The 13,966-nt window shown below is 42.4% G+C and overlaps 1 protein-coding gene across 3 annotated transcripts; it reads left to right on the forward strand.

Moving 5' to 3' along the window:
• Positions 1 to 1,771: 1,771 nt before the first annotated feature.
• LOC126175223 (probable chitinase 10) lies at positions 1,772 to 8,888 on the forward strand. 3 transcript variants are annotated; one of them, XM_049921852.1, is made up of 3 exons: positions 1,772 to 1,828; positions 6,895 to 8,091; positions 8,314 to 8,888. In XM_049921852.1, the coding sequence occupies exons 1-3, from the start codon at positions 1,804 to 1,806 to the stop codon at positions 8,703 to 8,705; spliced, it is 1,614 nt and encodes a 537-aa protein (XP_049777809.1). In that variant the 5' UTR covers positions 1,772 to 1,803; the 3' UTR covers positions 8,706 to 8,888. The 3 variants fall into 3 exon arrangements, with proteins under 3 accessions (XP_049777809.1, XP_049777808.1, XP_049777807.1); XM_049921851.1 differs by having other exon boundaries at positions 6,895 to 7,425; positions 7,648 to 8,888; XM_049921850.1 differs by having other exon boundaries at positions 6,895 to 8,888.
• Positions 8,889 to 13,966: the final 5,078 nt, after the last annotated feature.

Raw genomic sequence — 13,966 nt, forward strand, 5'->3', positions numbered from 1 at the left:
TTACAGTATGCTTGGGGGTTAGAAATAGTGATATGAAGTCACTGGAATCAGTAATACCAGATGTCAAGTTGGTGTGGAACGATTTCAAGTGTGCAAGGAAGTGGTGCCCCATGTAAGCGAAGGTTACTGCACAATACTGAGGTTAGATCTTGTGTTTAAGCACCATGCCGAAATTACCTACAGCGACGAGCGGTGGCCAGTGTTCCAACTCGGGGAACCTGTCTTCTGTGAAACGCTGTAGCAGGGTTCGGCTAAGTTAAGGGACAAACCAGTCAAACTGTGAACAAAACCACTAAGCCTTAATTCTCATGATACAGTGACAGATGGCACCAGGAACCCACTCTGTGTACGTGTAGTACCAGAAATACTTGTTAACTTGATGTGTACGATGGAGCCTCTAGAAAAGAGTGGTGTATTGGAAGGATCACGATGTTTCATATGAAGAAGTATTTAATGCTTGCATGAAATGGACAGTGAAAGAGTAGTAAAAGTAAGTTTAGATAACTTCGGCGTCAATGAAATTGTAGTTGAGAGCGAGCCTAGACTTAAGGATGGAGTTGATTTGGGCACGTCACATGTGGTCCATAACCGTACTTACGATAAAACAAAGGCTATAATTAGTTTGGAGGATTGTAACTTAACAAAGATGTTCCTCTGGAGGAAGAAGGGTAAACAACACGTAACTGTTGCGTAGTCTAATTTATCATACCTCCTGTTTCGCTTGTTAACAGCATTTGAACCCTCCTACCGTAACAAAAGTTTCAGATTCACTACAGTACCAATCGCGAGTAGGGCCATTTCTATTACATTAACGATCTTAGTACGAAATTGTGATAGTGTGATAGACTTTAAGTTTTTATAGTCTTTCTCTGCGTAACGTTATAGAATGCTTATTAACAATATTTTTAAGTTGAAAACGTACCTCACATTCAGATACTTTCTCAACCTTACAAACAGTTCATCTACTACACTCCATATTTTCTAATACACAGAAGTAGCCTCCGGTTATTTTTATTTGCGTGAAACACCATCCAGTTTACCGTTATTACAGTGGACTATTAGTCTAATACATTCAGTATGGTACTATACTTGATGTAGTTAGTCGTTTTGCACTCTGTGGCACCCGCACTTCCTCCTACGAGTCATTTCTTAGGTTATGTACGTCATCTCTTATTTCAGAGTGACTTCAGTCTTTACTGAGTCAAGGAAAGCAATAGTATCTAAGGTGTGAAGTAGCTGTTCAATAATATTCAGCGACCCTCATATGTTTTTTTGTTCTCGGGAACATAAAGTTAGTAAACAAGGTTGTATCGAAAATAGCGAGGTCATTAAATACAGTGGGAAGTCATTGAAGAAACACCAGTAAGGTGAAGAAGCATCCCAACATTCACCTACACTTATCGAGGTCGCTCTTGGAAATTCTAATTTGGGATAGAAGCCAAGTATCTTATACGCTTTGTCTTCTCCATTGAGCTACCTTGCGTAGTAACAGAGAAGACACAAATTCATCAACCTCGAATTAATTAGAATGTGTTACTCACCGAAATCGTAACATTTCTTTCTAATGAAACTGTATTATCATTATACGGCCGTAAAAGCATTCTTATCTCCTATCTAAATCGATGTTCTACAACACGCAATCACTGACCGTGAATGAGTATTGGTTACCTGAAGAGTCACTGAATCTCTTTAGATAAAGCGTTATCTGTACCAAATTTTGGAGGTCTGACGTACACGATGTCGAATATAAAAGATGTGGCACCTTGGACACTAAAGTAGTGTGCCACTGAGGCGTTGACGGCAATGGCAACTCTAGGTACAATGACAGGTGAGTTAATAACACAATTGCCTTGTGAGATTTTCCTGCACGATATCTTCTCACGGTTTCTTCCTTAATTTCAGATACTTGAGTTTTATGAGTAAAATTCTGACATTATTGCTCCGATGCCTTAGCTCCATAGACTACTACACTGAAGTCCAATGTCTGCTTCAGATATATAATATTATAAGCATTTTACCCATTATGAGTTCTGCTGTTCCATATTTCGCCTATCGACAGTTGTCAAAGATAAACACGACTCCCACAACGGCAGCTGTATAAAGATGATTTTAGTACACCAAAACAAAATGTTGCAGACCGGTAGTTCAAAGTTTTAGCATTAATATTCCTGAGTCTAAAAGGTGTAATTGGCCACACACTTCTGCTAGCGATACATCATACTTTATCATTTCCATAATATTTGTGATAGCTGCTCATATCAGAAATTTTACCGTTTATGAGAGATGATAAAGCGAGCTTTATTATATAAGGTTACTTGACAGTACCATAAATTGTAAGGTATATATTTGTTTTTACATTTAGTTCTTCGTCGTTTGCCATCACGTTCCTACGAAGCACTGGAACGTATTATTTTAGATTATGAACGCCGTAGGTAGTTTAACTTACTAACCTCTCAGCAATTCAAACAGAAGAGATCTTTAATTCCTATCATTGATTCGTATTGCAAACCTGCCTTTTACTCTGTATACGGTTTTCCATATACTTTTCCAGCTCACTTTCTAATACATTCCATATTTCAACTTCATCTCTCCAAATGACTTTCAGTATACTAATATATTTAATATACCAACAAATAACAATTTTTCCACATTTTTCTCTCTCGTTTTCTGCACAAATTTTCTTTCACATTCATTCACGCCAATTGTTATCACAATGACCACTTTTGGGTACTAGTACCAGATTAACCTGCGATCTGTGAACTTTAACTGCGACTGAATAGGATTTTGTTCAGTCTGCGACTTAGGATTTCCCCTCTTTTTATTAGGTACCTTATTAGTTTACTCACAACCTCAGCGCTGGGTTTGAAATTCAAGGCAAGTGGTGCCCTTTCGGGAAGAGTTCCTTCCCTACTGGACCATCTGATGGGGCCTAGTGAATTGCCCGAAAATCTTAACCCGCTCAGGCTCTTTCTCATGAGTTGCAATCACCATATTGTGTCTCCAATGAATCTCTCGAATTATGAACCACGCAAACAGCTGTTACCTCACAATGTTGTATCGATCTGTGATGCGTAATCATATCATTCCGCACACAACACCATCTATGTGTATGCGGTGCCACTTATTGCTACGTTAATTCATCAGCTCATTTTCATTCTGTTCGAGCACGGCTCGGTATGAATAACTATCAGTACTCACCCATATAAGTTCAAAACTCATCTGCAAAGAGAACTGAAACTGCTTATCGTATGTTAGATGGAACTTCGTTTCTATATATTAAACCGAAACATTCATTGTCTTTCTTACTTGTAGTTTTAGGACTAGCGATTTCGCACCATGTTCCGTTCCCAGGGTTATGCCATTGGTTTCAAAGTCTCTCACCTCTAGGAGTGGTGGGTGGGAGAAAGTTTCTGTACATCTTGCAACGACTTTTTCCAACCGAATACCTCTGTGATGCGACACGATATTGTAGTGCCTGTGTTATTCTGAATTACGATGTAAAGTTCCTTCGGACGTGTATAGGCACTCCAATATCGTGTTATTATCCGCCGATAATTGGAAAGCTACTTTCACGTAAAATGTCTCCCTTGTTGGGGTATATATATAATGGATGTACGAGTGCAGGTTGTGGGCAAATTTTTGACGTCATATGGAAGTTTGGGTCTATCCATGAGTCGTGCTGTTATAGCTAAATGGTAAGTTGACTGTAAGCTATATGTGGGAAATCAGGATTCGAGCCAGAAATCAACACAGATTGTCATTGTCGTCATTCCAGTATACAGCTGGTGGTTGTTCATATTTGCAACTGCGAATACGGTTCATGTTCCTTTCTGATGTTTTATCCTGGTGTCCGCCGAAAATTGTTCCCGACGTTCTGGCGCCATAGCTGTCAATCTCAGTCCCAAGCACGTCCCGCAATCTGGTCAATTAACCTCATGTTTACAAATAAAGCAGTCATATAGCACGGTCATGTGTCTCTGATAATGCAGATGGAACACCTAGGGCCGTGGGCCATGTATCCTTCCTTTTGAAACAACGCAACGTCTAAATAATACAAAAAGTTGCTTGCGTACCTGTAGTACTGCTTACGCACAGCCCTTGTGAAATTTGCTTGGAAACTGACGATGTCTTGATAGTTTCGATGCATTAACAAATTTGTGCAACTCATAAATTAAGCAGCGTCATTTCCACAGATATAAAAGTGACTATGAAAAACTGTGTTAACTATATGTCTTCGAACGTATAAGAGCTATGAATGGTCAGAATAAAAATGTTTCCTCTTGAAGAAATTCTTATTCATTGTTATTAAACACAGGATGAGATTTACTACTTTTGATACTGTTTCAAATCCTTCGTAGTCTGGACTATAGGTACATTAAATCTTATGACCAGGTTTAGTATTTTTAGGTGCGCACCTAAGTCCATAACCCCCTTTCTTACATTTCTTTCTTTTATTGTAGCTTCTCTCTAATTTTTGTGAACGCCTTTTGTTGTTTATAAGAGAAATGACTTGGTAGTTTCATTTTCATTTGTATATGGTTTCGAATCAGCATAAAATATTTAACTTTATTAACGTCTCCTGAATTTGCAGGCGAACACGCGAACAGCAAGCCAATGTCTTTCAGTAAATGTCGGACTGAAAAATCAGCTGCAACAATGGAAAATAACTGTGTGTAAGACAAATCCTCTTTCTATCAGCCTGCGACAATACAAATGACAAGAGCGCATTTCATTCTGTCCTTTTAATTTCCCGAGAATCAACAGCCTACTGTTCTTGAATATACGTTCGTCAGTAAACAATTCTACTGTATTACTAGATTTCCATCTCACCGAAAGAGTTCAATGCCTGACTTTTCGTTCTAGCTCAGAAATCTCCTACTAGAAACAGACATTTTTTAAAAATATAGGCTAGTTTAATATTCTTAAGGGCAACGGTTCCACGGCTGATAAGTGACATCTTGTTCTACATGTTTCTAATTCAGTAAACTAGAATAAGAGAAAGAGAACTAGTTGTAATAGTTGAGGGAATCATCATTATTTGTCCTTTTTTACCTTATTTTAGCACATTCTCACCTCCTCTTTCAACCTGAAGTTAACATATAAAAATTCTAATCTCACTTACGTCACAGATTATAGACGATTACCGCTGGTGTAAAGGCGCAGGACACTAGTATGAGAACACAAAGGTGAGCAACAAACGTGCCGTGAACGCAAGCCAGATTAAGAAAGGTTAAAATTTCAAGGTTTGCCTCCAGGCGACACTTAACGTTTATCGGAAACAAACTTCATCATCGGATAGGAGAGGCGTAGGGAAGAAGAGCAGCTATGACCATTGAAAAGGAGTTGTCGTGAGATTCGCTTAAAACAGACGAAAAATTACCTTAGTGGCAGGAGAGACACTTGATTCCCGCTTCTATAAAACGCAAGGCTAGTGTCTCAATTATTACGCCACCTCGCTCATTTGCTTTAGCAGCAAGTGTTTGCTTCTTAGCCTGTGAACCAGTCTCACATAAAAACATGATTAAGCGAAGACCTTTTTCTCCAAAGTTAATCTACACTAACGCTTAAAATCTAACGCAAGCATAACCAAATTATACAAAATTTAAGAAAGACCCAGTACATACGACTTTCATTTGATAGGACATTACAGTATGAAAATATGTTAAGCAGTTAATAAATCATTAATTGTTGATTGCCTATCATAGTCGGACTGAGAGGGATATCCGGAAAGTAAGCAATTACCGATCACGAAATGTAAACCACTGTGAAAATGAAAACTATTTTAATTGAAACTTCTCTATGTAGTCGCCCCTCCGACTTAGATAACTGTCTTTGCGTTGTGCCAACTTTCCAATACGCTCACCGTAGAAGACCGCCTCCTGTGCTTTCGAACAGTATTCTACGCTGTGCTACAGCTGGTTGTCCGTCCCAAATTGTTGCCTTTAGCCAGCGGTTCATTTGAGCAAGGCTGAAAGTCAGAGCCGGAAAGTACGGGCTGTATCGTAAGTGATCAAACACTTCCCGTCAAAAACACTGCAAGAGCTCAAATGGCTCTGAGCACTATGGGACTCAACATCTTAGGTCATAAGTCCCCTAGAACTTAGAACTACTTAAACCTAACTAACCTAAGGACATCATACACACCCATGCCCGAGGCAGGATTCGAACCTGCGACCGTAGCAGTCCCGCGAATCCGGACTGCAGCGCCAGAACCGCTAGACCACCGCGGCCGGCCACTGCAAGAGCGTGCTCATTGTCCCTGCAGTGTACGGCCGAGAACTATCATGATCAAGGAAATGCACGACAGTTACTCTACGTGGTGTCGCGTGCAATGAGAAGAAATCTCACGGCATGCACCCATACTTGGCGGTAGACACTAATTTCTAGAAATTTTTAATCGCTCATTGAGCGTCGGGACTAGGAAAAGCGACGTGGCGCTATTCATGGGTATGCTAGAGACACTGCCCAGCACATATGGTGGGAACATAACCGGATTTTCTCTGTGGTTATCATTTGGTGATCGATCGTTCCTTACTTTCAGAGTAGCTCTGTATAAACAGTAACTCATGTGGTAAAAGGAAACAAAAGGACTGATCACAAACTGTTTCCTTACAATTTAAAGTTATAGATTTTTATGCATTTACAGCGGAGTATTATTAGGGAACAGCTTCGAGAAATAAGCTGCACAGTTCAAAGAAAATTAAATGATGCTGCATAACACTCCAAGCCGAAATGAGTGAATTAAGAAATCATATGGTGAAACACATCAGTAAAACGAGCAAAGTAGATCTAGTTAAAATAAATTACAGCAAGACAGAATTCAAACGCATTTGTTATTTCACAATCTGTAATTTGCTCATTTGTATTAAAGCGAATAATTCTCAATTTTTGCAGGCTTAGCGGTGCTTCTGGTTCTGGTTCTGGTGACAGCGGCTCTAGGTGCCCACCAGCAGTCACTGGCTGACCCGCCGGTATGTCCAGAGCGGATCCCGGGCGTGACACTCAACATTACCTTCTACCCAAATGAAGACGACTGCACCAAGTACTGGGAGTGTGACAACGGAAACCTTTATAACGGATCGTGTACTGATGGCTTGATTTGGAATCCAAATGTGGACTCTTGTGACTGGCCATATAATTACGATTGTCCTTACGATAGGAAACTACCTATTGACGTCATAGACTGTCCTCAGCCATCTCCCGGTGAGATTTTTAACGTTACATTCTACCCCAATGAGGAAGACTGCACCTTGTATTGGGAATGTGACAATGGACTGTTGAGAAATGGATCTTGTCCTAATGGTCTCATATGGAACAACGACTTACAGGCCTGTGATTGGCCTTACAACTATGACTGTCCCTACGACAAGAAGGGACTTATTGTCCTTTCAGATGCCACTCCAGACTGTCGGCAGCCACCCCCAGGTGAGATTTTCAACGTTACGTTCTTCCCCAATGAGGAAGATTGCACGAAGTATTGGGAATGTGACAATGGAATTTTGAGGAATCGATCTTGTCCTGATGATCTCATATGGAACAACGACTTACAGGCCTGTGATTGGTCTTACGGCTTAGAGTGTCCCTATGACAAGAAGGGACTTATTGTCCTTTCAGATGCCACTCCAGACTGTCCGCAGCCATCCCCAGGTGAGATTTTCAACGTTACGTTCTACCCCAATGAGGAAGATTGCACGAAGTATTGGGAATGTGACAATGGACTTTTGAGAAACGCGTCTTGCCCTAATGGTCTCATATGGAACAATGACTTACAGGCCTGTGATTGGCCTTACAACTATGACTGTCCCTATGACAAGAAGGGACTTATTGTCTTTTCAGATGCCACTCCAGACTGTCCGCAGCCATCCCCAGGTGAGATTTTCAACGTTACGTTCTACCCCAATGAGGAAGACTGCACCTTGTATTGGGAATGTGACAATGGACTTCTGAGAAATGGATCTTGTCCTAATGGTCTCATATGGAACAACGACTTACAGGCCTGTGATTGGTCTTACAACTATGACTGTCCCTATGACAAGAAGGGACTTATTGGCTTTTCAGATGCCACTCCAGACTGTCCGCAGCCATCCCCAGGTGAGATTTTCAACGTTACGTTCTATCCCAATGAGGAAGACTGCACCTTGTATTGGGAATGTGACAATGGACTTTTGAGGAATGGATCTTGTCCTAATGGTCTCATATGGAACAACGACTTACAGGCCTGTGATTGGCCTTACAGCTATGACTGTCCCTATGACAAGAAGGGACTTATTGTCCTTTCAGGTGCCACTCCAGACTGTCCGCAGCCATCCCCAGGTGAGATTTTCAACGTTACGTTCTACCCCAATGAGGAAGATTGCACGAAGTATTGGGAATGTGACAATGGACTTTTGAGAAACGCGTCTTGCCCTAATGGTCTCATATGGAACAATGACTTACAGGCCTGTGATTGGCCTTACAACTATGACTGTCCCTATGACAAGAAGGAACGTAGTTCCCTGCGAGATGAGGTGTTTGTTTGTCCTCCAGTTCGCCCGCATTTGTTAGGCGTTGTTATGTTTTTCCCCAATGACGCTAACTGCCACAAATACTGGGAATGTCTTAATGGTAGAGTGAAGGATGGCAATTGTGAAGGAGATCTTGTGTGGAATCCTAATCTCAAGAAATGCGACTTGGAAACTAACTATCCTTGCAACACAGATAACTAATTGTGTAATAATTGATGAAAGCAACCCCCCTACATTATTTGCTGTTACCGGAGTAGTTGAGTAACTTCTTGACTCCTAATGTAATGAAATCTAAATGTTACGAGCTGAGTGACCTAATGTAGTCTCTGTATATTTATTTTTGTATTGTGACTATAAATTAAAGTTTGGATCTATTTTGGAAAATGGTTGTTTAATCTCTTATGCATACCACTACAACAATTCTCTAAAGCGTAAAACCTTCGAAACAAGATTGTGTCAGTCATTTCTTAACTCTGTTCTCCTCAGGTTTTATATGATCTTCATTGTCTATACTACGGTCCAGTGAACGTCGGTCAACAGTGTTTTGCATTCATTCCTGCGCTGCTGTTAAATGAAACCTAATTGAAAGTCGTGCACATGCAGTATTTGTCTGAGCTGTAGACTCATATATCACATTTGGCAACCGTCGTATGTATGGCATAGGGCGTTATCCGTAATATATAAAATTATAAGCTTGTGAGAAAACAGAACTACGTAAGTTAATAAATATCAGCAATGCACAACACTGGACATAAATATGCGAAGTCCCTACATCAGGCTCTAATGCACAGAATAAAAGAAGAATAAATATAACCTCCTTTTGAACGAAGCCTATAGTACTGAAACACTCCATTAGTTACTACTAATATCAGAGTTTTTTGTCATGACTTTCATGTCTCCATGAACTATGTGTCATTTAGCAGTTTGAAAAACCAGTATTCTATAAGGGGCGACAAAAGTTTTCTGTTCGAAGGCAGCAATTTCCAGAATCGGGCAAAACCGCCGTGAGCGTTTAGGTAATCATCCCATAGACGCACCAGATTGAAGATATCCCTTCCTGCTGCACGAACAAAACTTCTGCGTTACGACATTTGCGATATGGGGATGTGGATATCGTGAAGCAGCAGATCGGAACTTTGCGCAACAGTCCACAAAAGGGATTTGAGACAGACGTGTTGTCCCAGACACATTCCTCAGTCTCCAATGGATTTCTACCGATGTTTGCCTTTCGGCAGCCAACAGACGGTAGAAACATTTTGGTCTCGTTTCGACGTATTTGATAACAACGTTCCAATAGATCACATTTCCACATTTACTGCACGTAAGTCGGAAAGACACGAATGTCACATTAATCCCTAGCCTATGTGTTGCATACACGCTGCAGCAACGCTCTCAAATGGAAACTTTGTTATCGTTTTTTATAGAATAAAGTATGGTCTTCACGGCAGTGAGGAGACTCTTGTGCGTCAGTGCCCAAAACCATGTTATGGTTATGTACCTGCTATTTCAGACACTTTGTCCGCTTGTGGTATTAAACAGGTTTAGAAACTTATGAATTATTCTCTACACTTGTGGCCAGTCCCCATCATTGTTGATATTTTATTAAAGTTGTCGAGGGTATTTACGAGTCTCTAAATTGACTGATGTTCTATACCGTATAATAACTTTCCAACCCATCAGTGGGTATAACATTAACTCCTATACATTGCGTCCAACCGCAGGCATCTTCAAGGGATCCATTCTACCGTCAATCCCTCGTGTCCAACACATAGTACAATTTCCAAACCCAATGCCAGAGGAAGTAGTCTTAAGAGTCCTACTGGATACCACGACCCTTCATTCGATATCTGTCCCACTTTTCACTCAGCCGGCCGCGGTGGTCTAGCGGTTCTGGCGCTGCAGTCCGGAACCGCGGGATGCTGCGGTCGCAGGTTCGACTCCTGCCTCGGGCATGGGTGTGTGTGATGTCCTTAGGTCAGTTAGGTTTAAGTAGTTCTAAGTTCTAGGGGACTTATGACCTAAGATGTTGAGTCCCATAGTGCTCAGAGTCATTTGAACTTTTCACTCATTCCAACGTTCCTTTCAAATCTACTTCAACAACTTCACATGTTAGTGCAACCAGTGCTCCATTGTCATCGACATTGCAGAAATGGAGAAAGTGCAATGTGATAAACGATCGTAGCTCTAGTTTCTGTGTTCTATAAACAACTGTCCACGATGTTACAAGCTTCCTGACACTAGATCTACGATACACTAATCAGGCAAAATAATGCATGCAACAGTCTAAGAATTTTAAGCTGCGTATGTGACTGTTAAGTTCCTGCAGGAATTCCACATTGCCAATGGACTGTCTGAATGAATAGTGCGTGTGTTTTCCTAACGTGTCGAGGGAAAAATAATACATATGAGACTGAGTATCTTTGTCTCGAACTTTCTGATGCGAACTGACAGATGTTTAATTGGAAGGATATTCAGATACAAACAGTTGTTGCGGAATGTAAACATACTAAGTATTGTAATTACTATCTATTCGTTTATCACTGAGTAATATGAGTTATTTTCAAAAGGTATTCACGAGAATATACACTCCTGGAAATGGAAAAAAGAACACATTGACACCGGTGTGTCAGACCCACCATACTTGCTCCGGACACTGCGAGAGGGCTGTACAAGCAATGATCACACGCACGGCACAGCGGACACACCAGGAACCGCGGTGTTGGCCGTCGAATGGCGCTAGCTGCGCAGCATTTGTGCATCGCCGCCGTCAGTGTCAGCCAGTTTGCCGTGGCATACGGAGCTCCATCGCAGTCTTTAACACTGGTAGCATGCTGCGACAGCGTGGACGTGAACCGTATGTGCAGTTGACGGACTTTGAGCGAGGGCGTATAGTGGGCATGCGGGAGGCCGGGTGGACGTACCGCCGAATTGCTCAACACGTGGGGCGTGAGGTCTCCACAGTACATCGATGTTGTCGCCAGTGGTCGGCGGAAGGTGCACGTGCCCGTCGACCTGGGACCGGACCGCAGCGACGCACGGATGCACGCCAAGACCGTAGGATCCTACGCAGTGCCGTAGGGGACCACACCGCCACTTCCCAGCAAATTAGGGACACTGTTGCTCCTGGGGTATCGGCGAGGGCCATTCGCAACCGTCTCCATGAAGCTGGGCTACGGTCCCGCACACCGTTAGGCCGTCTTCCGCTCACGCCCCAACATCGTGCAGCCCGCCTCCAGTGGTGTCACGACAGGTGTGAATGGAGGGACGAATGGAGACGTGTCGTCTTCAGCGATGAGAGTCGCTACTGCCTTGGTGCCAATGATGATCGTATGCGTGTTTGGCGCCGTGCAGGTGAGCGCCACAATCAGGACTGCATACGACCGAGGCACACAGGGCCAATACCCGGCATCATGGTGTGGGGAGCGATCTCCTACACTGGCCGTACACCACTTGCGATCGTCGAGGGGACACTGAATAGTGCACGGTACATCCAAACCGTCATCGAACCCATCGTTCTACCATTCCTAGACCGGCAAGGGAACTTGCTGTTCCAACAGGACAATGCACGTCCGCATGTATCCCGTGCCACCCAACGTGCTCTAGAAGGTGTAAGTCAACTACCCTGGCCAGCAAGATCTCCGGATCTGTCCCCCATTGAGCATGTTTGGAACTGGATGAAGCGTCGTCTCACGCGGTCTGCACGTCCAGCACGAACGCTGGTCCAACTGAGGCGCCAGGTGGAAATGGCATGGCAAGCCGTTCCACAGGACTACATCCAGCATCTCTACGATCGTCTCCATGGGAGAATAGCAGCCTGCATTGCTGCGAAAGGTGGATATACACTGTACTAGTGCCGACATTGTGCATGCTCTGTTGCCTGTGTCTATGTGCCTGTGGTTCTGTCAGTGTGATCATGTGATGTATCTGACCCCAGGAATGTGTCAATAAAGTTTCCCCTTCCTGGGACAATGAATTCACGGTGTTCTTATTTCAATTTCCAGGAGTGTATTTTAAGAGCACGGCTGAACTGTTGACGAGTATTAACGACGATGGTTGCATCTTTGACACAGCATGTTATAACAGTTTTGCCCACTTCACGATCAGATTACGTTATGCAAAGTGCTCCTCTCCTCGTTTTCAGTCAGCTACATAAAGCACTAGTGAGGGCCATTAAGAATCGCTCTTACCTTTGAGTCTATTTCGTTCGTTATCTATTCGCAATTGGAGTGTAAAACGCTATTTACATTATTTATCTAACATCACGATGCCACACAACATAATGGCGTCTGTAAGATTATTTGTGATACTGCAACAAATCCTGTGACCAAAGGACACTCCACATACTTCTCATTTCTGAAAGCTGCTAAATATCACATGCGATAACGGTTGCTTTCTGATATGCAGTCTTCTGTAAAGGCAGCAGAAAACGGCTTCTGTTAAACAGAGTCTACATGGACTTTCAGTACTCCAACGATCAAACTAAGGGACGATGGCTGGAACATCTTCAGTAAAAATATCTTTTTTATGTTGTCTTTTATAATTTATGTGCACAAACAAAGCTTGCCGATAATGACATGTTTAACGTAACGTAGCTAAGTGAGAGTTATTTGGCCTTTTTCTCATAAGCCTTCAGTGTGTCCAACTAGTAGAACCTGCTTACAAGCGAGGTTTTTGACCCATCATAGACTACAGCGTCTTTGAGAGACTCGATGCGTTATGTGTTACCATGAGCTGAGGGTGGATGAAAGAGACTTTCGTCACACACATGCTTGTCTAACTGGAAAAATGCAATCCATAGCACATTTCTGAACATTATAAACACTTTCGACAAAATGATAATATTTAGCGTGTTAACGGGAGAATGCGTAATACTAGAGGCTCAAAACCGATGCAAGGTAGGTTAGAAGATGTAATATTCCACGGTTGGCGAAGTCTTTAGTTACGGAGGTTAAACCTCAGATTGAGGAAGGAAGAGAAAGGAAATCGAAACATATCCGTCACTTGTGTCTATGAATTTTATGAAACTTTTGAAAATAAGAATCCGGTTGCTGGTCGGGGGTTTGAATCTGCTCTTTCTGGATGCAAATCCACTACCTTCATCAGTGAGTCCTCTGTCTCATCTCTAGATCAGAAATTATTTTTTTTGGTCATCAGTCTACTGACTGGTTTGATGCGGCCCGCCACGAATTCCTTTCCTGTGCTAACCTCTTCATCTCAGAGTATCACTTGCAACCTACGTCCTCAAGTATTTGCTTGACGTATTCCAATCTCTGTCTTCCTCTACAGTTTTTGCCCTCTACAGCTCCCTCTAGTACCATGGAAGTCATTCCCTCATGTCTTAGCAGATGTCCTATCATCCTGTCCCTTCTCCTTATCAGTGTTTTCCACATATTCCTTTCCTCTCCGATTCTGCGTAGAGACTCCTCATTCCTTACCTTATCAGTCCACCTAATTTTCAACAT

The sequence above is a fragment of the Schistocerca cancellata genome, chromosome 3 (genome assembly GCF_023864275.1).
Source record: "Schistocerca cancellata isolate TAMUIC-IGC-003103 chromosome 3, iqSchCanc2.1, whole genome shotgun sequence".
Lineage (NCBI taxonomy): Eukaryota > Metazoa > Arthropoda > Insecta > Orthoptera > Acrididae > Schistocerca > Schistocerca cancellata.

Excerpts from the sequence above, each read along its gene's own strand:
- LOC126175223 (XM_049921850.1), top strand. The coding sequence starts at position 1,804 with ATGGCAACTCTAGGTACAATGACAG. Across the intron at positions 1,829-6,894 it reads AACTCTAGGTACAATGACAG|GCTTAGCGGTGCTTCTGGTT; the intron begins GTGAGTTAATAA and ends CAATTTTTGCAG.